Source organism: Coregonus clupeaformis, unplaced genomic scaffold (genome assembly GCF_020615455.1).
Source record: "Coregonus clupeaformis isolate EN_2021a unplaced genomic scaffold, ASM2061545v1 scaf0601, whole genome shotgun sequence".
NCBI lineage: Eukaryota > Metazoa > Chordata > Actinopteri > Salmoniformes > Salmonidae > Coregonus > Coregonus clupeaformis.
This window is the reverse complement of record NW_025534056.1, coordinates 217,501-241,936: the sequence shown is the minus strand read 5'-3', so window position 1 is coordinate 241,936 and position 24,436 is coordinate 217,501. Positions and strand designations below refer to the sequence as shown.

Here is a 24,436-nt window from a genome sequence, read left to right as displayed (position 1 = left end):
CACCTTGCGATTAAAGCAAATGACTTTAAATTACCAGTCAACGGTCTTTTCTGTTTTTTGTGTGAAGGTAACAGGACATTCAATGGCACGTCAATGATTTGTTACCTTTCTTGTGGCTTTGCTACGGTCTGCAGTTTATCTTCATTGAAAGATGAGTTCATTGCTCGATGTAACCTCTGTGGGACAGAGCAGACGTAAGATGTCAAACAGAAACTACACAGATACCAGGGTATGATATTCTCAGAATAGTTTCAGTCATTTCTGAATGGGACTGCCGCACAGAAGAAATATAAACCCATAGAGAGAAGCACGAGATTGAACTTCCCTGTTAACACTACCAACATTTCCCTTTACTGTGGCAACTGTGATCGAATCAACGCAATATTAGCCTCTTTCAATGCAACATACCAAAACAAAACGAACTATGCAAGAGATGTTGTTGTAGGCAGAACGCATAGGAGTAGGATTCTATTGCATTGACAGGCAGGACTCAGACCCTACCCTACACAGACCGGTGCACCATATCCAATCAGTGCTGCATTAGGCCAATATGCAAATAGACCATTGCCATATACTGTATGGATCTGTTCCATTCACTTTGAACTGGACTGTGTTTACAGCATGAGCGGTCGGGAGTAGATCGGCTTGTTTTGAGATCAAAGCGAGAGCTGCATGTCTCCTTTGCTAGTTAGTGAGTTATTAGCCCAGTTATAGATCATTTGTAGTCAGCAATAGGGGAGGGATTGCTTCCTACATGAGCACAAAAGTGAGTCAGGTAAAGAGCTTTTTTTTTTGTCTTAAAGGGGCAGTGTTGTATTTTGAGACAGTCTTGAATAAGCTAAGTAGCCAATAGGCAGAGGGTAGCATAATTTGTCTGATTCTCTGTAATAATGGTATGGGAATAATATTGCATTTTATTTTGTAAAGTGGTTTCTTGCATCAAACAACATTTTCAGTCACCTCCTTGTCTGAAGGACAAGTGGATAAACAGGTTAATGTCAATAGTTTTTTCTAAAGTCTCATGGAATGTAGGCCTACATTGAACACCACACATTGGCTGCTACTGTAGGCTGAACGACAGAACAGCTATTTCCATGTTAAAATGTTATGGGATGCATTTTCTCCATTGTTTTTGATGGTAGGCCACTCTGGTAGGCCTAAATTATGATCAAATAGCCACAGTAGCCTACGTGGCCACTGTTCAAACTGTAACTTTAAACATTTTTAGTCATTTAGCAGACGCTCTTATCCAGAGCGACTTACAGTTAGTGCATACATTATTCTTTTTTATTTTCATACTGGCCCCCCGTGGGAATCGAACCCACAACCCTGGCGTTGCAAACACCATGCTCTACCAAATGAGCTACCTCCCTGCCGGCCATTCCCTCCCCTACCCTGGACGACGCTGGGCCAATTGTGCACCGCCCCATTGGTCTCCCGGTTGCGGCCGGCTACAGCAGAGCCTGGATTCGAACCAGGATATCTAGTGGCACAGCTAGCACTGCGATGCAGTGCCTTAGACCACTGCGCCACTCGGGAGACATACCTGACCAGTATGAAGCCAGTTAACATAGTGATAGTTAAGTGAGTTACCTGACTAGTATGCAGCCAGTTAACATAGTGATAGTTAAGTTAGTTACCTGACTAGTATGCAGCCAGTACTTGAACTTGGGGTCCTTGACTCTGGGGATGATGAAGTGGTAGATGATGTGTTCAGCCAGGGTGGTGAGGAGAGACAGACCCAGCCCAACACACAGCATCAGAAACAGGCCTGAGAAATGCTTAATGCCCATCTGGAGGGTCTGGAGAAAGCAGAAACAAACACACAGGCTATAATAAACAGTTTGTACTGTTACAGTTTTAACATTTGTACATGTTTTACATTTCCCTTGCATAAGAATCAAACTGAACTATTTCACATATTTTATGAATAGCATCTTATTTATGGAAGCTTATTGAAGAAAACAAATGGCCAGTTTTATTTTCTGTTGCAGCGAAAAGCTTCTGTTATTTATAATGAACATCATTAAGACTTTTTGAAAAACACAGAATAGAGATGATTTAGTATTGTGATGTAGTACATCAGTATTGGCATTGCAGTAGTATGATGTGCATTACCTCTGTGACTGATTGCAGTAGTATGATGTGCATTACCTCTGTGACTGATTGCAGTAGTATAATGTGCATTACCTCTGTGACTGATTGCAGTAGTATAATGTGCATTACCTCTGTGACTGATTGCAGTAGTATGATGTGCATTACCTCTGTGACTGATTGCAGTAGTATGATGTGCATTACCTCTGTGACTGATTGCAGTAGTATGATGTGCATTACCTCTGTGACTGATTGCAGTAGTATAATGTGCATTACGATGTGCATTACCTCTGTGACTGATTGCAGTAGTATAATGTGCATTATAAGATGTGCATTACCTCTGTGGCTGCAAAGCTCTGTTTCCCACAGGGCAACACCTTGTACCACTTGTCATGCAGCATGTCCATGAAGCCGTCTGACTTGTACTGGCTCACCAGCTCAGAGAGGTTAGAGGTCAGGGGGGAGTTCTGGCGCAGGCCGATGCCATAACCTGGGAAGAGGGACCGATGCCATAACCTGGGAAGAGGGACCGATGCCATAACCTGGGAAGAGGGACCGATGCCATAACCTGGGAAGAGGGACCGATGCCATAACCTGGGAAGAGGGAATGACTACAGCGGTGTGAACTGGCGCAGGCCGATGCCATAACCTGGGAAGAGGGAATGACTACAGCGGTGTGAACTGGCGCAGGCCGATGCCATAACCTGGGAAGAGGGAATGACTACAGCGGTGTGAACTGGCGCAGGCCGATGCCATAACCTGGGAAGAGGGACCGATGCCATAACCTGGGAAGAGGGACCGATGCCATAACCTGGGAAGAGGGACCGATGCCATAACCTGGGAAGAGGGACCGATGCCATAACCTGGGAAGAGGGACCGATGCCATAACCTGGGAAGAGGGACCGATGCCATAACCTGGGAAGAGGGACCGATGCCATAACCTGGGAAGAGGGACCGATGCCATAACCTGGGAAGAGGGACCGATGCCATAACCTGGGAAGAGGGACCGATGCCATAACCTGGGAAGAGGGACCGATGCCATAACCTGGGAAGAGGGACCGATGCCATAACCTGGGAAGAGGGACCGATGCCATAACCTGGGAAGAGGGACCGATGCCATAACCTGGGAAGAGGGACCGATGCCATAACCTGGGAAGAGGGACCGATGCCATAACCTGGGAAGAGGGAATGACTACAGCGGTGTGAACGCGAGGCCGATGCCATAACCTGGGAAGAGGGAATGACTACAGCGGTGTGAACTGGCGCAGGCCGATGCCATAACCTGGGAAGAGGGAATGACTACAGCGGTGTGAACTGGCGCAGGCCGATGCCATAACCTGGGAAGAGGGAATGACTACAGCGGTGTGAACTGGCGCAGGCCGATGCCATAACCTGGGAAGAGGGAATGACTACAGCGGTGTGAACTGGCGCAGGCCGATGCCATAACCTGGGAAGAGGGAATGACTACAGCGGTGTGAACTGGCGCAGGCCGATGCCATAACCTGGGAAGAGGGAATGACTACAGCGGTGTGAACTGGCGCAGGCCGATGCCATAACCTGGGAAGAGGGAATGACTACAGCGGTGTGAACTGGCGCAGGCCGATGCCATAACCTGGGAAGAGGGAATGACTACAGCGGTGTGAACTGGCGCAGGCCGATGCCACAACCTGGGAAGAGGGAATGACTACAGCGGTGTGAACTGGCGCAGGCCGATGCCATAACCTGGGAAGAGGGAATGACTACAGCGGTGTGAACTGGCGCAGGGCCGATGCCATAACCTGGGAAGAGGGAATGACTACAGCGGTGTGAACTGGCGCAGGCCGATGCCATAACCTGGGAAGAGGGAATGACTACAGCGGTGTGAACTGGCGCAGGCCGATGCCATAACCTGGGAAGAGGGAATGACTACAGCGGTGTGAACTGGCGCAGGCCGATGCCATAACCTGGGAAGAGGGAATGACTACAGCGGTGTGAACTGGCGCAGGCCGATGCCATAACCTGGGAAGAGGGAATGACTACAGCGGTGTGAACTGGCGCAGGCCGATGCCATAACCTGGGAAGAGGGAATGACTACAGCGGTGTGAACTGGCGCAGGCCGATGCCATAACCTGGGAAGAGGGAATGACTACAGCGGTGTGAACTGGCGCAGGCCGATGCCATAACCTGGGAAGAGGGAATGACTACAGCGGTGTGAACTGGCGCAGGCCGATGCCATAACCTGGGAAGAGGGAATGACTACAGCGGTGTGAACTGGCGCAGGCCGATGCCATAACCTGGGAAGAGGGAATGACTACAGCGGTGTGAACTGGCGCAGGCCGATGCCATAACCTGGGAAGAGGGAATGACTACAGCGGTGTGAACTGGCGCAGGCCGATGCCATAACCTGGGAAGAGGGAATGACTACAGCGGTGTGAACTGGCGCAGGCCGATGCCATAACCTGGGAAGAGGGAATGACTACAGCGGTGTGAACTGGCGCAGGCCGATGCCATAACCTGGGAAGAGGGAATGACTACAGCGGTGTGAACTGGCGCAGGCCGATGCCATAACCTGGGAAGAGGGAATGACTACAGCGGTGTGAACTGGCGCAGGCCGATGCCATAACCTGGGAAGAGGGAATGACTACAGCGGTGTGAACTGGCGCAGGCCGATGCCATAACCTGGGAAGAGGGAATGACTACAGCGGTGTGAACTGGCGCAGGCCGATGCCATAACCTGGGAAGAGGGAATGACTACAGCGGTGTGAACTGGCGCAGGCCGATGCCATAACCTGGGAAGAGGGAATGACTACAGCGGTGTGAACTGGCGCAGGCCGATGCCATAACCTGGGAAGAGGGAATGACTACAGCGGTGTGAACTGGCGCAGGCCGATGCCATAACCTGGGAAGAGGGAATGACTACAGCGGTGTGAACTGGCGCAGGCCGATGCCATAACCTGGGAAGAGGGAATGACTACAGCGGTGTGAACTGGCGCAGGCCGATGCCATAACCTGGGAAGAGGGAATGACTATAGACAACATGCGGGACTACAGCGGTGAGAAAAGGAGAGGGGATAGGGGTCAGCTTGTTCCTCTACAGTATGGGTATAGCAGTTATTTCATCTCAAACTACTCGCCTTCAAATTACAAATAGATACAGACACATCGAGCGACAGAAAACACAGCAATCAGATGCATTTTTTGTGATCTTAAACTGGTGTTGCACATGTATGTGTGTACAGGGTTATCTGGCTGTCTCCGAGGATCTGTATTATAATGTATAGCCTTGTCTTATCCTTTCGACCAGTGGCTCTATAGCTAGCATGAAAAGGAGAGGGGACATACCTGTCTCGTTCCTCTTCATTATGGATATAGAATTAGCACCTTATTTCATGTCAATCTACTTGCCTTCAATTGCAAATGGTTTCCCCACAGTGAGTGTCTTGCAGTCTGCATCTATAGACACCTCGTAGTCTAGTAAGGCCTTGTCCATGATGAAAGCATCCAGTTGCTGTGGATCATGCCTGAAAACGACAGAAGATTTGCTACTGAATAAATTGCATCTCTCTAACATTGTCTATGACCCAAATGGCACCATATTCCCTACATAGAGCACTACTGTTGAACAGGGCCCATAGTGAATAGGGTGCTATTTTTACATTTTTAAAATTTTTAGTCATTTAGCAGACACTCTTATCCAGAGCGACTTACAGTTAGTGAGTGCATACATTTTTCATACTGGCCCCCCATGGGAAACGAACTCACAACCCTGGCGTTGCAAGCGCCACGCTCTACCAACTGAGCTACAGGGGACTACGGTATTTGAGATGCAGTCTTGAAAATGGACTATAATCAACATCAGGAAAGGATGTTTTTTCAAAATAAATAAATAAATTCAACCTACTGATGTTAGACATTTAACATTTTAGTCATTTATCAGACACTCTTATCCAGAGAGACTTATAGGAGCAGTTAGGGTTAAGTGCCTTGCTCAAGGCCACAGACAGACTTTTCATCTAGTCAGCTCGTGGATTCGAACCAGCGACATTTCGGTAACTGGCCCAACACTAAGCTGCCTGCCGTTAGCTCTGTTTTAGTTCCAGGTGTCCACATGTCAATGCATACTAATATATATTGTTGGATATAGTAAATATGGGAGGACTATTTCTGTCTCTGAAAGAAACTCAGGCAAGCGGATACAGTGTACACGTCCTTATCAAAATACATTCCAGAAGGATCTTATCAGTGTCGAGCAGGTGCCAGTCTTCAGGCATAGAATAGTCCCCCCCCACCCCACCCCCCCACACAGAGAGAAAGGTATATTTAATCACACCCAACCTGCCCTCAGCCCCCCAGCCTTCTGCCCTCAGCTCCAGTAACTCTGCTCTGCTCCAGAGAAGATGTGAGATGACTTGAGAAACAGTTTCAGATTGGGTAGCAGATATTGGAGAGGGTCAAAGGGCACATAGTGGCACACAGCAGCTCCAGTGGACCTGGAGAGGCTGGCAGTGAACAGAGCCCAATACGTGTAGCACTGGAGAGGCTGGCAGTGAACAGAGCCCAATACGTGTAGCACTGGAGAGGCTGGCAGTGAACAGAGCCCAATACGTGTAGCACTGGAGAGGCTGGCAGTGAACAGAGCCCAATACGTGTAGCACTGGAGAGGCTGGCAGTGAACAGAGCCCAATACGTGTAGCACTGGAGAGGCTGGCAGTGAACAGAGCCCAATACGTGTAGCACTGGAGAGGCTGGCAGTGAACAGAGCCCAATACGTGTAGCACTGGAGAGGCTGGCAGTGAACAGAGCCCAATACGTGTAGCACTGGAGAGGCTGGCAGTGAACAGAGCCCAGTGCCACTAATGCTGTTACTCATGTATTGATGATAGCTGGACACATTCCATATTGACCTGTTATTGTCGGAGAGGAATAAAACATATTGACCTGTTATTGTCGGAGAGGAATAAAACATATTGACCTGTTATTGTCGGAGAGGAATTAAACATATTGACCTGTTATTGTCAGAGAGGAATAAAACATATTGACCTGTTATTGTCGGAGAGGAATAAAATATATTGACCTGTTATTGTCGGAGAGGAATAAAACATATTGACCTGTTATTGTCAAAGGGGAATAAAACATATTGCCCTGTTATTGTCAGAGAGGAATAAAACATATTGATCTGTTATTGTCGGAGAGGAATAAAACATATTGACCTGTTATTGTCAGAGGGGAATAAAACATATTGACCTGTTATTGTCGGAGAGGAATAAAACATATTGACCTGTTATTGTCAGAGAGGAATAAAACATATTGATCTGTTATTGTCAGAGAGGAATAAAACATTACGTCTAAGTGTAAGTGTAGACAGTGAAATGGTGTAGCTTTGTTTTACTGGAGTACTAAACGTGTTAAATCTGGCCCTGTGGGACATATTCACAACAGTTATGAAGTCTCCCTATATGAAGCCTGTATTGTCTTGGTACTCATGTTAAAGCTGTGAAGAGTCAGAATTGTATTGTCTTGTCTTGGTACCCATGTTATTTTTATTTTTATTTTTTTATTTCACCTTTATTTAACCAGGTAAGCCAGTTGAGAACAAGTTCTCATTTACAACTGCGACCTGGCCAAGATAAAGCAAAGCAGTGCGATAAAAAAATGTTTTATGCACGCATGACTGTAAGTCGCTTTGGATAAAAGCGTCTGCTAAATGGCATATTATTATTATTATTATTATATGGAATAAACAAAACGTACAGTCAATAACACAATAGAATATATATATACAGTGTGTGCAAATGTAGTAAGTTATGGAGGTAAGGCAATAAATAGGCCATAGTGCAAAATAATTACAATTAGTATTAACACTGGAATGCTAGATGTGCAAGAGATGATGTGCAAATAGAGATACTGGGGTGCAAAAGAGCAAAATAAATAACAATATAGGGATGAGGTAGTTGGGTGGGCTAATTTCAGATGGGCTGTGTTCAGGTGCAGTGATCGGTAAGTTGCTCTGACAACTGATGCTTAAAGTTAGTGAGGGAGATAAGAGTCTCCAGCTTCAGAGATTTGTGTAATTCGTTCCAGTCATTGGCAGCAGAGAACTAGAAGGAATGGCGGCCAAAGGAGGTGTTGGCTTTGGGGTTGACCAGTGAGATATACCTGCAGGAGCGCAGACTACGGGTGGGTGCTGCTATGGTGACCAATGAGCTAAGATAAGGCGGGGATTTGCCTAGCAGTGATTTATAGATGGCCTGGAGCCAGTGGATTTGATGACGAACATGTAGTGAGGACCAGCCAACAAGAGCGTACAGGTCACAGTGGTGGGTAGTGTATGGGGCTTTGGAGACAAAACGGATGGCACTGTGATAGACTACATCCAATTTGCTGAGTAGAGTGTTGGAGGCTATTTTGTAAATGACATCGCCGAAGTCAAGGATCGGTAGGATAGTCCGTTTTACGAGGGCATGTTTAGCAGCATGAGTGAAGGAGGCTTTGTTGCGAAATAGGATGCCGATTCTGTATTTAACTTTGGACTGGAGATTCTTAATGTGAGTCTGGAAGGAGAGTTTACAGTCTAACCAGACACCTAGGTATTTGTAGTTGTCCACATAATCTAGGTCAGACCCGTTGAGAGTAGTGATTCTAGTCGGGTGGGCGGGTGCCAGCAGCGTTCGATTGAAGAGCATGCATTTAGTTTTACTAGTGTTTAAGAGCAGTTGGAGGCTACTGAATGATTGTTATATGGCATTGAAGCTCGTTTGGAGGTTTGTTAACACAGTGTCCAATGAAGGGCCAGATGTATACAAAATGGTGTCGTCTGCGTAGAGGTGGATCTGAGAGTCACCAGCAGCAAGAGCGACATCATTGATATACACGGAGAAAAGAGTCAGCCCAAGAATTGAACCCTGTGGCACTCCCATAGAGACTGCCATAGGTCCAGACAACAGGCCCTCCGATTTGACACATTGAACTCTATCTGAGAAGTAGTTGGTGAACCAGGCGAGGCAGTCATTTGAGAAACCAAGGCTATTTAGTCTGCCAATAAGAATGCGGTGGTTGACAGAGTCGAAAGCCTTGGCCAGGTCGATGAAGACGGCTGCACAGTACTGTCTTTTATCGATCGTGGTTATAATATCGTTTAGGACCTTGAGCGTGGCTGAAGCGCACCCATGACCAGCTCGGAAACCGGATTGCATAGTGGAGAAGGTACGGTGGGATTTGAAATGGTCGGTGATCTGTTTGTTAACTTGGCTTTCAAATACATTCGAAAGGCAGGGCAGGATGGATATAGGTCTGTAACAGTTTGGATCTAGAGTGTCACCCCCTTTGAAGAGGGGGATGACCGCGGCAGCTTTCCAATCTCTGGGGATCTCAGACGTTACAAAAGAGAGGTTGAACAGGCTAGTAATAGGGGTTGCGACAATTTCGGCGGCTAGTTTTAGAAAGAAAGGGTCCAGCTTGTCTAGCCCAGCTGATTTGTAGGGGTCCAGATTTTGCAGCTCTTTCAGAACATCAGCTGTCTGAATTTGTGTGAAGGAGAAGCGGGGGGGGGCATGGGCAAGTTGCAGCGGAGGGTGCAGAGTTGGTGGCCGGGTTAGTGGTAGCCAGGTGGAAAGCATGGCCAGCCGTAGCAAAATGCTTGTTGAAATTCTCGATTATTGTAGATTTATCGGTGGTGATAGTGTTTCCTAGCCTCAGTGCAGTGGGCAGCTGGGAGGAAGTGCTCTTATTCTCCAAGGACTTTACAGTGTCCCAAAACTTTTTGGAGTAAGTGCTACAGGATGCAAATTTCTGTTTGAAAAAGTTAGCCTTTGCTTTCCTGACTGCTTGTGTATATTGGTTCCTAACTTCCCTGAAAAGTTGCATATCGCGGGGGCTATTTGATGCTAATGCAGTACGCCACAGGATGTTTTTGTGCTGGTCAAGGGCAGTCAAGTCTGAGGAGAACCAGGGGCTATATATTTGAATGGGGCATGTTTATTTAAGATTGAGAGGAAATTACTTTTAAAGAACAACCAGGCATCCTCTACTGATGGAATGAGATCTATATCCATCCAGGATACCTGGGCCAGGTCAATTAGGAAGGCCTGCTCGCTAAAGTGTTTTAGGGAGCGTTTGACAGTGATGAGAGGTGGTCGTTTGAACGCGGACCCATTACGGACGCAGGCAATAAGGCAGTAATCGCTGAGATCCTAGTTGAAGACAGCGGAGGTGTATTTAGAGGGTAAGTTAGTCACAATATAGGGATGAGGTAGTTGGGTGGGCTAATTACAGATGAGCTGTGTACAGGTGCAGTGATCGGTAAGCTGCTCTGACAACTGATGCATAAAGTTAATGAGGGAGATTAAGAGTCTCCAGCTTCAGAGATTTTTGCAGTTCGTTCCAGTCATTGGCAGCAGAGAACTGGAAGGAATGGCGGCCAAAGGAGGTGTTGGCTTTGGGGATGACCAGTGAGATATACCTGCTGGAGCGCATACTACGGGTGGGTGTTGCTATGGTGACCAATGAGCTAAGATAAGGCAGGGATTTGCCTAAAAGAGATTTATAGATGACCTGGAGCCAGTGGGTTTGGTGTCGAATACAGTGGGGGGAAAAAGTATTTAGTCAGCCACCAATTGTGCAAGTTCTTCCACTTAAAAAGATGAGAGAGGCCTGTAATTTTCATCATAGGTACACGTCAACTATGACAGACAAAATGAGATTTTCTTTCTCCAGAAAATCACATTGTAGGATTTTTAATGAATTTATTTGCAAATTATGGTGGAAAATAAGTATTTGGTCAATAACAAAAGTTTCTCAATACTTTGTTATATACCCTTTGTTGGCAATGACACAGGTCAAACGTTTTCTGTAAGTCTTCACAAGGTTTTCACACACTGTTGCTGGTATTTTGGCCCATTCTGTCACAATCGTTGAACGGAGTAGACCAAGGCGCAGCGTGATGAGCGAACATACTTTATTATCTTTAGTGATAACAAGAACAAAACAATAAACGAACAACGTGACGTCCTAGGTTAAACAACCAACACGGAACAAACCAAAAGGAACAAGATCCCACAACCACTGTGGGAACACAGCCTGTCTAAATATGGCTCCCAATCAGAGACAACCAGCAACAGCTGACACTCGTTGCCTCTGATTGGGAACCACTCTGGCCAACATAGAAATACAATACTAGACTGTGAACATAGAACAAAACCACATAGAATCTACACACCCTGGCTCAACATATAGAGTCCCCAGAGCCAGGGTGTGACACATTCCTCCATGCAGATCTCCTCTAGAGCAGTGATGTTTTGGGGCTGTCGCTGGGCAACACGGACTTTCAACTCCCTCCAAAGTTTTCTATGGGGTTGAGATCTGGAGACTGGCTAGGCCACTCCAGGACCTTGAAATGCTTCTTACGAAGCCACTCCTTCGTTGCCCGGGTGGTGTGTTTGGGATCATTGTCATGCTGAAAGACCCAGCCACGTTTCATCTTCAATGCCCTTGCTGATGGAAGGAGGTTTTCACTCAAAATCTCACGATACATGGCCCCATTCATTCTTTCCTTTACACGGATCAGTCGTCCTGGTCCCTTTGCAGAAAAACAGCCCCAAAGCATGATGTTTCCACCCCCATGCTTCACAGTAGGTATGGTGTTCTTTGGATGCAACTCAGCATTCTTTGTCCTCCAAACACGACGAGTTGAGTTTTTACCAAAAAGTTATATTTTGGTTTCATCTGACCATATGACATTCTCCCAATCCTCTTCTGGATACTCCAAATGCACTCTAGGAAACTTCAGACGGGCCTGGACATGTACTGGCTTAAGCAGGGGGACACGTCTGGCACTGCAGGATTTGAGTCCCTGGCGGCGTAGTGTGTTACTGATGGTAGGCTTTGTTACTTTGGTCCCAGCTCTCTGCAGGTCATTCACTAGGTCCCACCGTGTGGTTCTGCGATTTTTGCTCACCGTTCTTGTGATCATTTTGACCCCATGGGGTGAGATCTTGCGTGGAGCCCCAGATCGAGGGAGAATATCAGTGGTCTTGTATGTCTTCCATTTCCTAATAATTGCTCCCACAGTTGATTTATTCAAACCAAGCTGCTTACCTATTGCAGATTCAGTCTTCCCAGCCTGGTGCAGGTCTACAATTTTGTTTCTGGTGTCCTTTGACAGCTCTTTGGTCTTGGCCATAGTGGAGTTTGGAGTGTGACTGTTTGAGGTTGTGGACAGGTGTCTTTTATACTGATAACAAGTTCAAACAGGTGCCATTAATACAGGTAACGAGTGGAGGACAGAGAAGCCTCTTAAAGAAGAAGTTACAGGTCTGTGAGAGCCAGAAATCTTGCTTGTTTGTAGGTGACCAAATACTTATTTTCCACCATAATTTGCAAATAAATTCATTAAAAATCCTACAATGTGATTTTCTGGATTTTATTTTCTCATTTTGTCTGTCATAGTTGACGTGTACCTATGATGAAAATTACAGGCCTCTCTCATCTTTTTAAGTGGGAGAACTTGCACAATTGGTGGCTGACTAAATACTTTTTCCCCCCACTGTATGTAGTGAGGACCAGCCAACAAGAGCGTACAGGCCACAATGGTGGGTAGTATATGGGGCTTTGGAGACAAAACGGATGGCACTGTGATAGACTACATCCAATTTGCTGAGTAGAGTGTTGGAGGCTATTTTGTAAATGACATCGCCGAAGTCAAGGATCGGTAGGATAGTCAGTTTTACGAGGGCATGTTAGCAGCATGAGTGAAGGAGGCTTTGTTGCGAAATAGGATGCCGATTCTGGATTTAACTTTGGATTGGTGATGCTTAATGTGAGTCTGGAAGGAGAGTTTACGGTCTAACCAGACACCTAGGTGTTTGTAGTTGTCCACATATTCTAAGTCAGACCCGCCGAGAGTAGTGATTTTAGTCGGGCAGGTGGGTGCAAGCAGCGTTCGATTGAAGAGCATGCATTTAGTTTTACTAGTGTTTAAGAGCAGTTGGAGGCCAGTTGTATGGCGTTGAAGCTCGTTTGGAGGTTTGTTAACTCAGTGTCCAGTGAAGGGCCAGATGTATACAAAATGGTGTCGTCTGCGTAGAGGTGGATCTGAGAGTCACCAGCAGCAAGTGCGACATCATTGATATACACGGAGAATAGAGTCGGCCCGAGAATTGAACCCTGTGGCACCCCCATAGAGACTGCCAGAGGTCCACACAACAGTCCTATCACCTCCTGTAACTGTTATGAGTGATGAGTCAGTATTGTATAATCTTGACTCACTTCAGATGTTCTATTCCATCTGGGGTTGCTGGTACATTGTATCGTGTCATGTATCCGTGCATCTCTGGAAAGCTTTTCTTCAGGTAATCCTCAGCACTGCTCTCCCGGACCGTCGCGAAGCGGAACCCCTGTGATGGGTGATGAAGCTGGAAGAACAGAAAATATGTAACTCTTACTGTGGTCTACGTGGTCTAGTACCTCCTGTAACTGTGACCTATTACCTCCTGTAACTGTAACTGTAGTCTAATATCTCCTGTAACTGTTACTGTAGTCTAGTACCTCCTGTAACTGTGACCTATTACCAACTGTAACTGTAGTCTAATATCTCCTGTAACTGTTACTGTGGTCTATTACCTCCAGTTACTGTAGTCTAGTACCTCCTGTAACTGTGGTTTATTACCTCCTGTAACTGTAACTGTAGTCTAATATCTCCTGTAACTGTTACTAAGGTCTATTACCTCCTGTAACTGTGGTCTATTACCTCCTGTAACTGTTACTAAGGTTTATTACCTCCTGTAACTGTGGTCTATTACCTCCTGTAACTGTTACTAAGGTTTATTACCTCCTGTAACTGTGGTTTATTACCTCCTGTAACTGTAGTCTATCACCTCCTGTAACTGTGGTTTATTACCTCCTGTACCTGTTACAGAGCTCTCTTAGCTCCTGTCACCTTTAAACTGTGATTGTTATTTGTTTTATTTCTAAAGGAGTTGTGCTGTCCAGCCGTTTCACATATATTGTTTAGACAGGACAGTGAAAGACTTACAGGAAAGATAGGAGGAGAGGGTGTGCTAGAATAGCAGTGGGTCGGATTCCATCCCACATTCACACTGGTACATTATATGACCTATTCTGGAGGCGGCGTAGACCACTAGGACCACCCCAGGCTACTTAGAACTGATTCATTGTGATGATCCTGCACTTTAAACTGGAACTCTCCACAACACTACAACCCTCATAGATCTACTGGACTCTTTTCAAAAATATCTTTTTGACTTCAACTCCTCTCCATTGTAAAATCCATAACCTCCTGAACCTTATGCCTCATCCAGTCCCAGCCCCATACCCATACCCCAGGCCCCTCTTCCCAGGCCCCTCTCCCCAGGCCCCTCTCCCCAGGCCCCTCTCCCCAGGCCCCTCTCCCCTAGCCCTTCTCCCCTAGCCCCTCTCCATAGCCCCTCTCCCCTAGCCCCTCTCCCCTAGCCCCTCTCCCCAGCCCCTCTCCCCCAGGCCCCTCTCCCCATACCCATACCCCAGCCCCCCCTCCCCAGCCCCCCTCCCCAGCCCCTCTCCCCCAGCCCCTCTCCCCAGGCCCCTCTCCATAGCCCCTCTCCCCTAGCCCCTCTCCCCTAGCCCCTCTCCCCATACCCATACCCCAGCCCCCTCCCCAGCCCCCTCCCCAGCCCCTCTCCCCCAGCCCCTCTCCCCAGCCCCTCTCCCCAGCCCCCCTCCCCAGCCCCTCTCCCCAGGCTCCTCTCTCCCGGCTCCTCTCCCCCAGCCCCTCTCCCCTAGCCCCTCTCCCCCAGCCCCCTCTCCCCAGCCCCAGCCCCTCTCCCCAGCCCCAGCCCCTCTCCCCTAGCCCCTCTCCCCAGCCCCTCTCCCCCAGCCCCTCTCCCCAGGCTCCTCTCCCCCGGCTCCTCTCCCCAGCCCCAGCTCCATGCCCAGCCTCAGCCCCACAACACCCTATGATGCACTATTTATGCCTGTACTGCAAGTAGTACTCATCTACACAGCATATATTTAAATGATTAAGTTAATAAAGCTGAGTAGCCTTTCTTACCTTTGGATCGTGTATTCCTGAGAGCTGCTCGAAGGTCTTCTCCCCCACCATGACGGCGGCCAGGTTCGCTGTGTAGGTGGAGAGACAGAACAGGCAGAAGATAGCCCAGAGATTCATGAGGAACCGACCCGTCCAGCACTTAGGAGGCTTAATGGCAGCGGTACGGCCGAACAGGATGGCATAGCAGACGTTCAGAGCCGAGGAGAAGGAGAACACCTTATCTCTGTTCCTGCCTCGCGGCGTCATCCCAAACGGGCTGTTCCACTCGTAGACGGTGAGGAACACGGCCGTGACGTGTAGAGAGACGAAGATTCCCAGCCACATGGACCAGTGCAGGGGCCACATGAAGGCCCCGATGGGCGCAGCCGTGTCCCGGCTCCGCACCAGGATGCCCAGAGAGGTGGAGAAGAACGGGGAGGTGAAGTCTATAACCCTGCTCCGGGCCGAGTTTATACTGAAGGATGTGACCGCCAGGTGGGCCGCTCCGCTGAGAAGATCCCCCACCAGCCCTGTCCAGCGCCTGTTCTTAAACCCACCGTACTTTCCGTCACCTACAATATACAGGTCGAAGTCGAAGCCTATGTCCTCCGCCAGTTTCTCTAAGAGGTCTATGCAATAACCATAGCAACACTTCTTATACTTCATGGGAATGCTGTCATTAAGCCCCTGGAGGAAGAGTGACTGGAGCAGGGCTGTGTTGTTGGTGAGGGGGTCCAGGCAGAGCTGACCAGCGGGACAGAGACCGTCCTCATCCACCTCCCGGGTGAAGACGAAGGGGTGCTCCACCAGGGTGACCACCCGCAGATGGAGCCGTGATGGGTACCTCCAGTCCGCGCCCTGATAGGACGACTGTTTGTTAGACTAGGCAGCATAGTCCATCAGGGAGGGAGGGAGGAAGGAAGGAAGGAAGGAAGGAAGGAAGGAAGGAAGGAAGGAAGGAAGGAAGGAAGGAAGGAAGGAAGGAAGGAAGGAAGGAAGGAAGGAAGGAAGGAAGGAAGGAAGGAAGGAAGGAAGGAAGGGAGGGAGGGAGGGAGGGAGGGAGGGAGGGAGGGAGGGAGGGAGGGGTAGAAGGAGTGAGGGAGAGGGAAGGAGAGAGAGAGAAAGAAAGAAAAAATGAGGGAGGTGTAAAAGAGAGGATAACCGTAGCAATAGCAGCAGTAAAAGAGAGGATAACCATAGCAACAGCAGCAGTAAAAGAGAGGATAACCATAGCAACAGCAGCAGTAAAAGAGAGGATTACCATAGCAACAGCAGCAGTAAAAGAGAGGATAACCATAGCAACAGCAGCAGTAAAAGAGAGGATTACCATAGCAACAGCAGCAGTAAAAGAGAGGATAACCATAGCAACAGCAGCAGTAAAAGAGAGGATAACCATAGCAACAGCAGCAGTAAAAGAGAGGATAACCATAGCAACAGCAGCAGTAAAAGAGAGGATAACCATAGCAACAGCAGTTTGAAGTTGAACATACCCATTAGTAAGGGGAGACTGGGGGAAGTTGGAACATATGATTTCTTTCTATTATAGACCTGTTTGGGTTAGTGATCATTTGTAGAGTGGCTCTCTGTTTGCCCTCAGCATGCATCTTTTCACCGTTCTGAATGTCTAAGAACCCATATGTTCTTCTGAAATATGAACACAGAAATAATGAAATTTTGAACTCTTATTATGGTGGCGATTTGACACAATTGTGACCGACCGGCTCGATTTGGTCTTCTATAGCAAAATTTGAAATTGTGTTTTTTACATTGGATAAAAGTAGAGACTCAGAGCTAGAAAATGGTACATCATACACTACAGTTGAGGAACAATGGGAAAGTCATTCTGCTTTGAAAGTTGATAAACTTGTAACCTCACTTTTGAGAAAATGGCCTTTGAATGTTTTGGTACACCTACTGGAGAGCTCTTCTTTGTTTACACCCATTCAGCATCGTTCACACCCTCTTAAGCTATAGCCCAGCCCATAAACTCAGAGCGTTGTCAGTTTGTCCGTTTGTAAATTCAGAGTGTTTCGCTCTCTGAGTGTTTGGAGCGCACACTGGACGCTCTGGCCGAAGAGTAGGGTTGATCCGAGCATTCTGTCCTAACAACAGCAGTCAAGCACCCAAGCTAACGTTGTCTAGCTACTTCCAGACACAAATGAGAAAACAGCTCACTCTGACCATTTTACTCACCCTAGCAAAGCAGGTTAGGCTGTTTTTATGTTATCCAGAGAGTTGGTGACTGTAACTGTGCTGCTGGCAACTATTTAATTATGCTTTTTTGACAACGTTTACTGACAAAGGCCATATTCAATGGGTATTGAGCGTTCGTAAATTCATCAGTTATTCTGCGCTCTTGCACACTCAGACGAGAATGCTCTGAAATCGGAGTAGATAGCCAGAGCGAATTTACCAGCTACGTCTATCAACAGTTGTCACATTGACATCATGAACATTCTATTGAAATGGTTACTTGCATAGTGGAGTCTTTTGATAAGACATGTAGCTAGCTAGCTAAACAATTAACCATAATCCCAACTCATGACGTTACTACCCTGCATGAATCTGCAGGTGGCTAACCAACCAGGTTCAATGTTAGCTAGCTAATATTAGGCTATAACTAGCAAAGCAAATGGCTCTGAGATACGAATAATAGTACTACAAAGATCGTACACAACAACAGCAGCCAAGCATCCAAGCTAACTGGCTAACGTTGGCTAGCTTGCTAGCTACTTCCAGACACAGAGGAGAGAAAAGCTCACTCTGACCATTTTACTCGCCCTAGCAGACCTGGTTAGGCTGTTTTTATGTTATCCAGAGAGTTGGTTGCTGCAACTGTGCTGCTGGCAATAATTTAATTACGATGTACACTCCACAGAGCTGGGCTTTACGGAAGAGTGGCCAGAAAAAAGCCATTGCTTAAGCAAATGGCTCTGAGATACGAATAATATTATTACACAGATCGTACACGTAACATTAGCTAGCGAGACAGCCAAAAGAAAATGACTTTCTGACTATTTAAAACGTGTAATATCTTACCCGTATACATGGACGGACGCTTCTCCCTCTCTGTCACGGATGCCATGGTTGCCCTTAGTTTGAAGATGTAATCCGGAGACAGGTGTTTTCTCCATCTCCTAAACTATTATACTCTAATTCCACTGATTTCAAAACTCGATCTCTCGGCATGTCCAGCCCACTCATTATCACAGCCAATCATGGCTAGTGGGAAGGTTGCTATCTTTTCAACATGAAATCAAATCACATGTTATTTGTCACATGCGCCGAAAACAACAGCTGTAGACCTTACAGTGAAATGCTTACTTAAAAGCCCTTAACCAACAATGCAGTAAAAAATGGATAAAGAAATAACAAATAATTAAAGAACAGCAGTAAAATAACAGTAGCGAGGCAAAATACAGGGGTTACCGGTACAGAGTCAATATGTGGGGGCATAGGTTAGTAGAGGTAATTGAGGTAAAACAACCTACAGTGCCTTGCAAAAGTATTCAGCCCCCTTGGCGTTTTTCCTATTTTGTTGCATTACAACCTGTAATTTAAATGGATTTTTATATGGATTTCATGTAATGGACATACACAAAATAGTCCAAGTTGGTGAAGTGAAATTAAAAAAATAACTTGTTTAAAAAAATTCAAATAAATTAATAACGTAAAAGTGGTGCGTGCACATGTATTCATCCCCTTTGCTATGAAGCCCCTAAATAAGATCTGGTGCAACTAATTACCTTCATAAGTCACATAATTAGTTAAATAAAGTCCACCTGTGTGTAATCTAAGTGTCACATGATCTGTCACATGATCTCAGTATATATACACCTGTTCTGAAAGGCCCCAGAGCCTGCAACACCACTAAGCAAGGGGCAGCACCAAGCAAGCGGCACCATGAAGACCAAGGAGCTCTCCAAACAGGTCAGGGACAAAGTTGTGGAGAAGTACAGATCAGGGTTGGGTTATAAAAAAATCTCAGAAACTTTGAACATCCCACGGAGCACAATTAAATCCATGATTAAAAAATGGAAAGAATATGGCCCCACAACAAACCTGCCAAGAGAGGGCCGCCCACCAAAACTCACGGACCAGGCAAGGAGGGCATTAATCAGAGAGGCAACAAAGAGACCAAAGATAACCCTGAAGGAGCTGCAAAGCTCCACAGCGGAGATTGGAGTATCTGTCCATAGGACCACTTTAAGCCGTACACTCCACAGAGCTGGGCTTTACGGAAGAGTGGCCAGAAAAAAGCCATTGCTTAAAGAGAAAATGAAGCAAACACGTTTGGTGATCGCCAAAAGAGAGACATGGTACTCTGGTCAGATGAGACTAAAATTGAGCTTTTTGGCCATCAAGGAAAACGCTACGTCTGGCGCAAAACCAACACCTCTCATCACCCCGAGAACACCATCCCCACAGTGAAGCATGGTGGTGGCAGCATCATGCTGTGGGGATGTTTTTCATCGGCAGGGACTGGGAAACTGGTCAGAATTGAAGGAGTGATGGATGGCACTAAATACAGGGAAATTCTTGAGGGAAACCTGTTTCAGTCTTCCAGAGATTTGAGACTGGGACGGAGGTTCACCTTCCAGCAGGACAATGACCCTAAGCATACTGCTAAAGCAACACTCAAGCGGTTTAAGGGGAAACATTTAAATGTCGTGGAATGGCCTAGTCAAAGCCCAGACCTCAATCCAATTGAGAATCTGTGGTATGACTTAAAGATTGCTGTACACCAGCGGAACCCATCCAACTTAAAGTAGCTGGAGCAGTTTTGCCTTGAAGAATGGGCAAACATCCCAGTGGCTAGATGTGCCAAGCTTATAGAGACATACCCCAAGAGACTTGCAGCTGTAATTGCTGCAAAAGGTGGCTCTACAAAGTATTGACTTTGGGTGGGGGGTGAATAGTTATGCATGCTCAAGTTTTCTGTTTTTTTTAATCTTATTTCTTATTTGTTTCACAATCAAAAATATGTTGCATCTTCAAAGTGGTAGGGATGTTGTGTAAATCAAATGATACAAATCGCCAAAAAATCCACTTTAATTCCAGGTTGTAAGGCAACAAAATAGGAAAAATGCCAAGGGGGGTGAATACTTTCACAAGCCACTGTAGGTAGATTTAAAGTGACTATGCATAGATAATAAACAATATACAATTTGGCAGCAGCGTAAAAGACGGGGTGGGTGGGGGGGAATGCAAATAGTCTGTGTGTCCATTTTATTACCTGTTCAGGAGACTTATGGCTTGGGGGTAGAAGCTGTTAAGAAGTATTTTGGACTTAGACTTGGCGCTCCGGTACTGCTTGCCGTGCGATAGCAAAGAGAACAGTCTATGACTAGGGTGGCTGGAGTCTTTGACAATTTTTAGGGCCTTCCTCTGACACCGCCTGGTATAGAGGTCCTGGATGGCAGGAAGCTTGGCCCCAGTGATGTACTGGACCGTACGCACTACCCTCTGTAGTGCCTTGCTGTCGGAGGCCGAGCAGTTGCCATACCAGGCAGTGATGCAACCCGTCAGGATGCTCTTGATGGTGTAGCTGTAGAACTTTTTTAGGATCTGGGGACCCATGCCAAATCTTTTCAGTCTCCTGTGGGGGGGAATAGACTTTGTTGTGCACTCTTCACGACTGTCTTGGTGTGTTTGGACCATGATAGTTTGTTGGTGATGTGGATACCAAGGAACTTGAAGCTCTCAACCTGCTCCACTACAGCCCCGTCGATGAGAATGGGGTGTGCTCGGTCCTCCTTTTCCTGTAGTCCACAATCATCTCCTTTGCCTTGATCATGTTGAGGGAGAGGTTGTTATCCTGGCACCACATGGCCAGGTCTCTGACCTCCTCCCTATAGGCTGTATCATCGTTGTCGGTGATCAGGCCTACCCCTGTTGTGTCGTCTGCAAACTTAATGATGGTGTTGGAGTCATGCCTGGCCATACAGTCATGTGTGAACAGGGAGTACAGGAGGGGACTGAGCACGCACCCCTGAGGGGCCCCTGTGTTGAGGATCAGCGTGGCAGATGTGTTGTTATCTACCCTTACCACCTGGGGTTCGGCCCATCAGGAAGTCCAGGATCCAGTTGCAGAGGGAGATGTTTAGTCCCTGGGTCCTTAGCTTAGTGATGAGCTTTGAGGGACCTATGGTGTTGAACGCTGAGCTGTAGTCAATGAATAGCATTCTCACATATTGTAGGTGTTCCTTTTGTCCAGGTGGGAAAGGGCAGTGTGGAGTGCAATAGAGATTGCATCATCTGTGGATCTGTTGGGGAGGTATGCAAATTGGAGTGGGTCTAGGGTTTCTGGGATAATGGTGTTGATGTGCACTTCATGGCTACAGACATGAGTGCTACAGGTCTGTGGTAATTTAGGCAGGGTATCTTAGTGTTCTTGGGCACGGGGACTATGGTGGTCTGCTTGAAACATGTTGGTATTACAGACTCAGTCAGGGACAGGTTGAAAATGTCTGTGAAGAAACTTGCAAGTTGGTCTGCGCATGCTCGGAGTACACGTCCTGGTAATCCATCTGGCCCTGTGGCCTTGTCAATGTTGACCTGTTTAAAGGTCTTACTCACATCGGCTACGGAGAGCGTGATCACCCAGTCATCCGAAACAGCTGATGCTCTCATACATTCTTCAGTGTTGCTTGCCTCGAAGCGAGCATAGAAGTAATTTAGCTCATCTGATAGGCTTTCTCACTGGGCAGCTCGCGGCTGTCCTTCCCTTTGTAGTCTGTAATAGTTTGCAAGCCCTGCCACATCCTCCGAGCGTCGGAGCCGGTGTAGTACGATTCAATCTTAGTCCTGTATTGACTCTTTGCCTGTTTGATGGTTCGTCGGAGGGCATAGAGGGATTCCTTATAAGCATCCGGGTTAGAGTCCCGCTCCTTGAATGCGACAGCTCTACCCTTTAGCCCAGTGCGGATGTTGCCTGTAATCCATGGCTTCTGGTTGGGGTATGTACGTACGGTCACTGTGGGGACGACATCATCGATGCACTTATTGATGAAGCCAGTGACTGATGTGTTGTACTCTTCAATCCCACGGGGATCCCATGGCTAACTGTAAGTCGCTCTGGATAAGACCGTCTGCTAAATGACTAAAATGTAAAAATCTGAAGAATTCTGGAAAATATAGAATTATGGTCAGATTTGCCAAATGGAGGGCGAGGGAGAGCTTTGTATGCGTCTCTTTGTGTGGAGTAAAGGTGGTCTATAGTTTTTTTCCTCTGGTTGCACATTTAACATGCTGGTAGAAATGAGGTAAAACAGATTTAAGTTTCCCTGCATTAAAGTCCCCAGCCACTTGGAGCGCCGCCTCTGGATGAGCGTTTTCCTGTTTGCTTAAGGCAGGGGTGTCAAACTCATTTTAGCTCAGGGGCCACATGGAGGAAAATCTATTCCCAAGTAAGCCGGACTGGAAAAATCATGGTATATATAACTTAAAAACAACAACTTCAGATTGTTTTCTTTGTTTTAATACGATCAACATACAACATAAAGCTGGAGCCTGACGACAGTGTGTCCAACATAGTACAAGCACAACATCACTATTAATCATAAAACACGTCAAGTTTATTTGAAAATTCTAAAGAAAAAGAACACAAACACACAATGCCTCAGTGATTAACAGAACTGTTTCACAGATCACAGAACTATATCAGGGGTTCATTTCTCAGGCAGAAATGTAGATAAAAAGAATGAAATCCTGTTCCCCAAACAAGTGCAAGAACCACAGAGTCAATAATAGGTTAAATATACAAATAAAATAAAATCAATTAAAAACAATAGCACATCAACATAAAAACATATAAACATAAAGCTGGAGCCTGAGGACAGTGTGTCCAAAAGCACAACATCACTATTAATCATAAAACACCTCAAGTTATTTGAAAGTTCTGAGGACAAAGAACACACAAACACACAATGCCTCAGTGATTCACAGAAGTATATCACAGATCACAGAACTATATCAGGGTGTCTCATGTAGCACTTTAAGTGGGGTTGCATAGATTATTTGACTCCTGATACCTGGCATCTTTTAGCTTTCACCAGCGCATCAATATCAGGCGTCACATCCTGAGTGGCAGCCAACTTCAGGATGTGATTCAAGTGCTTGTGCGTGAGCCTTGAGCGCAGCTTTGTTTTATTTATGCTCATTACAGAGAAAACTTGCTCACAAAGATATGTGGTTCCAAACATCACAACAGTTTTGCAGCGAGGGCTGTCAAGTTGGGGTAACCTGGCAAGAGATTCTGATTAAATGTGTCCAAGCCAGCTGCGGCAAATTTGCCCTTCAAATCCGAGTCACACTGCAAGTCTATTATTTCAAGTTGGATGCTGACGGCCAGATCAAAGGGATTCACGGTGAATGGTGAGCAAAAAACGTTGAAGTCTTTCTCCAGTTCACCAAAAATCTGAAAGCGTTGCTCAAACTCCCGTAACAGTCCCGTTATTTTATCTTTGAACCGCTTCATGTCTGCCACATGTTGGGTCGCGCACACATTTTTCAGACAGGGGAAGTGAGCTGCATCACCACCGGCAAGTTGCGTCTCCCACAATGACAGCTTCAACTTGAAAGAACGTATCCTGTCATAATACTGCGTGACAACTTTGTTGCGCCCTTGCAGCTGTTTGTTCAAGTTATTCAGGTGCTCTGTAACATCCACCATAAATGCAAGGTCCTGCATCCATTCTGCGGAATGGAATTCTAACACTGGTTTGCCCTTTTCTTCCATGAACTGTTCAATTTCTTCTCGTAAATCAAAGAAACGCCTCAGCACCTCGGCTTAACCATCTTACCTCAGTGTGGTATGGCAGGCCATAGATGTGGTCTTTCTCTCTGAGAAGGCTGTCAAACTGACGGTGATTCAGGCTTCTGGATCGGATGAAATTAACAGTTTGGATGACCACCTTCATGACGTTATCCATCTTTAATGACTTGCAACACAAAGCCTCCTGGTGCAAAATACAGTGAAAAGTCAAAAAATCACGTCCTCCATTTGCAGATTGCACTTTCTCTCTGAACTTTGTCACAACGCCTGCTTTTTTCCCGATCATTGAGGGCGCACCATCTGTAGCCAGGCTGACAGCGCGGGACCAGTCCACTCCGACCCTGTCCAGCGTGCCGACGAAAGTGCGGTAAAAATATCAGCTGCTGTCGTTGTATCTGTCATCGGCACCAACTCCACGAACTCCTCGGTGACGGTCAATGTGTCATCAACTCCGCGGATGAAAATGGCCAGTTGTGCAACATCTGTAATGTCCGTGCTTTCATCAATTGCAACCGAAAATGCAATAAATGACTTTACTTTTTGCTTCAACTGGCTGTCCAAATCCA

The 24,436-nt window shown here is 46.7% G+C and overlaps 1 protein-coding gene across 1 annotated transcript in view; it reads right to left on the bottom strand.

Moving 5' to 3' along the window:
- Window positions 1-24,436, bottom strand: part of LOC121583068 (glutamate receptor ionotropic, NMDA 3A-like) — a 72,329-nt gene that overhangs the window by 24,830 nt on the left and 23,063 nt on the right. The window contains exons 4-9 of the mRNA XM_045216085.1: window positions 15,116-15,952; window positions 13,336-13,481; window positions 5,479-5,594; window positions 2,433-2,584; window positions 1,641-1,802; window positions 106-176 (exon numbers count right to left, since the gene is read on the bottom strand). Of these exons, the coding sequence (XP_045072020.1) occupies window positions 106-176; window positions 1,641-1,802; window positions 2,433-2,584; window positions 5,479-5,594; window positions 13,336-13,481; window positions 15,116-15,952 (1,484 nt within the window). The remainder of the gene's footprint in view (window positions 1-105; window positions 177-1,640; window positions 1,803-2,432; window positions 2,585-5,478; window positions 5,595-13,335; window positions 13,482-15,115; window positions 15,953-24,436) is intronic.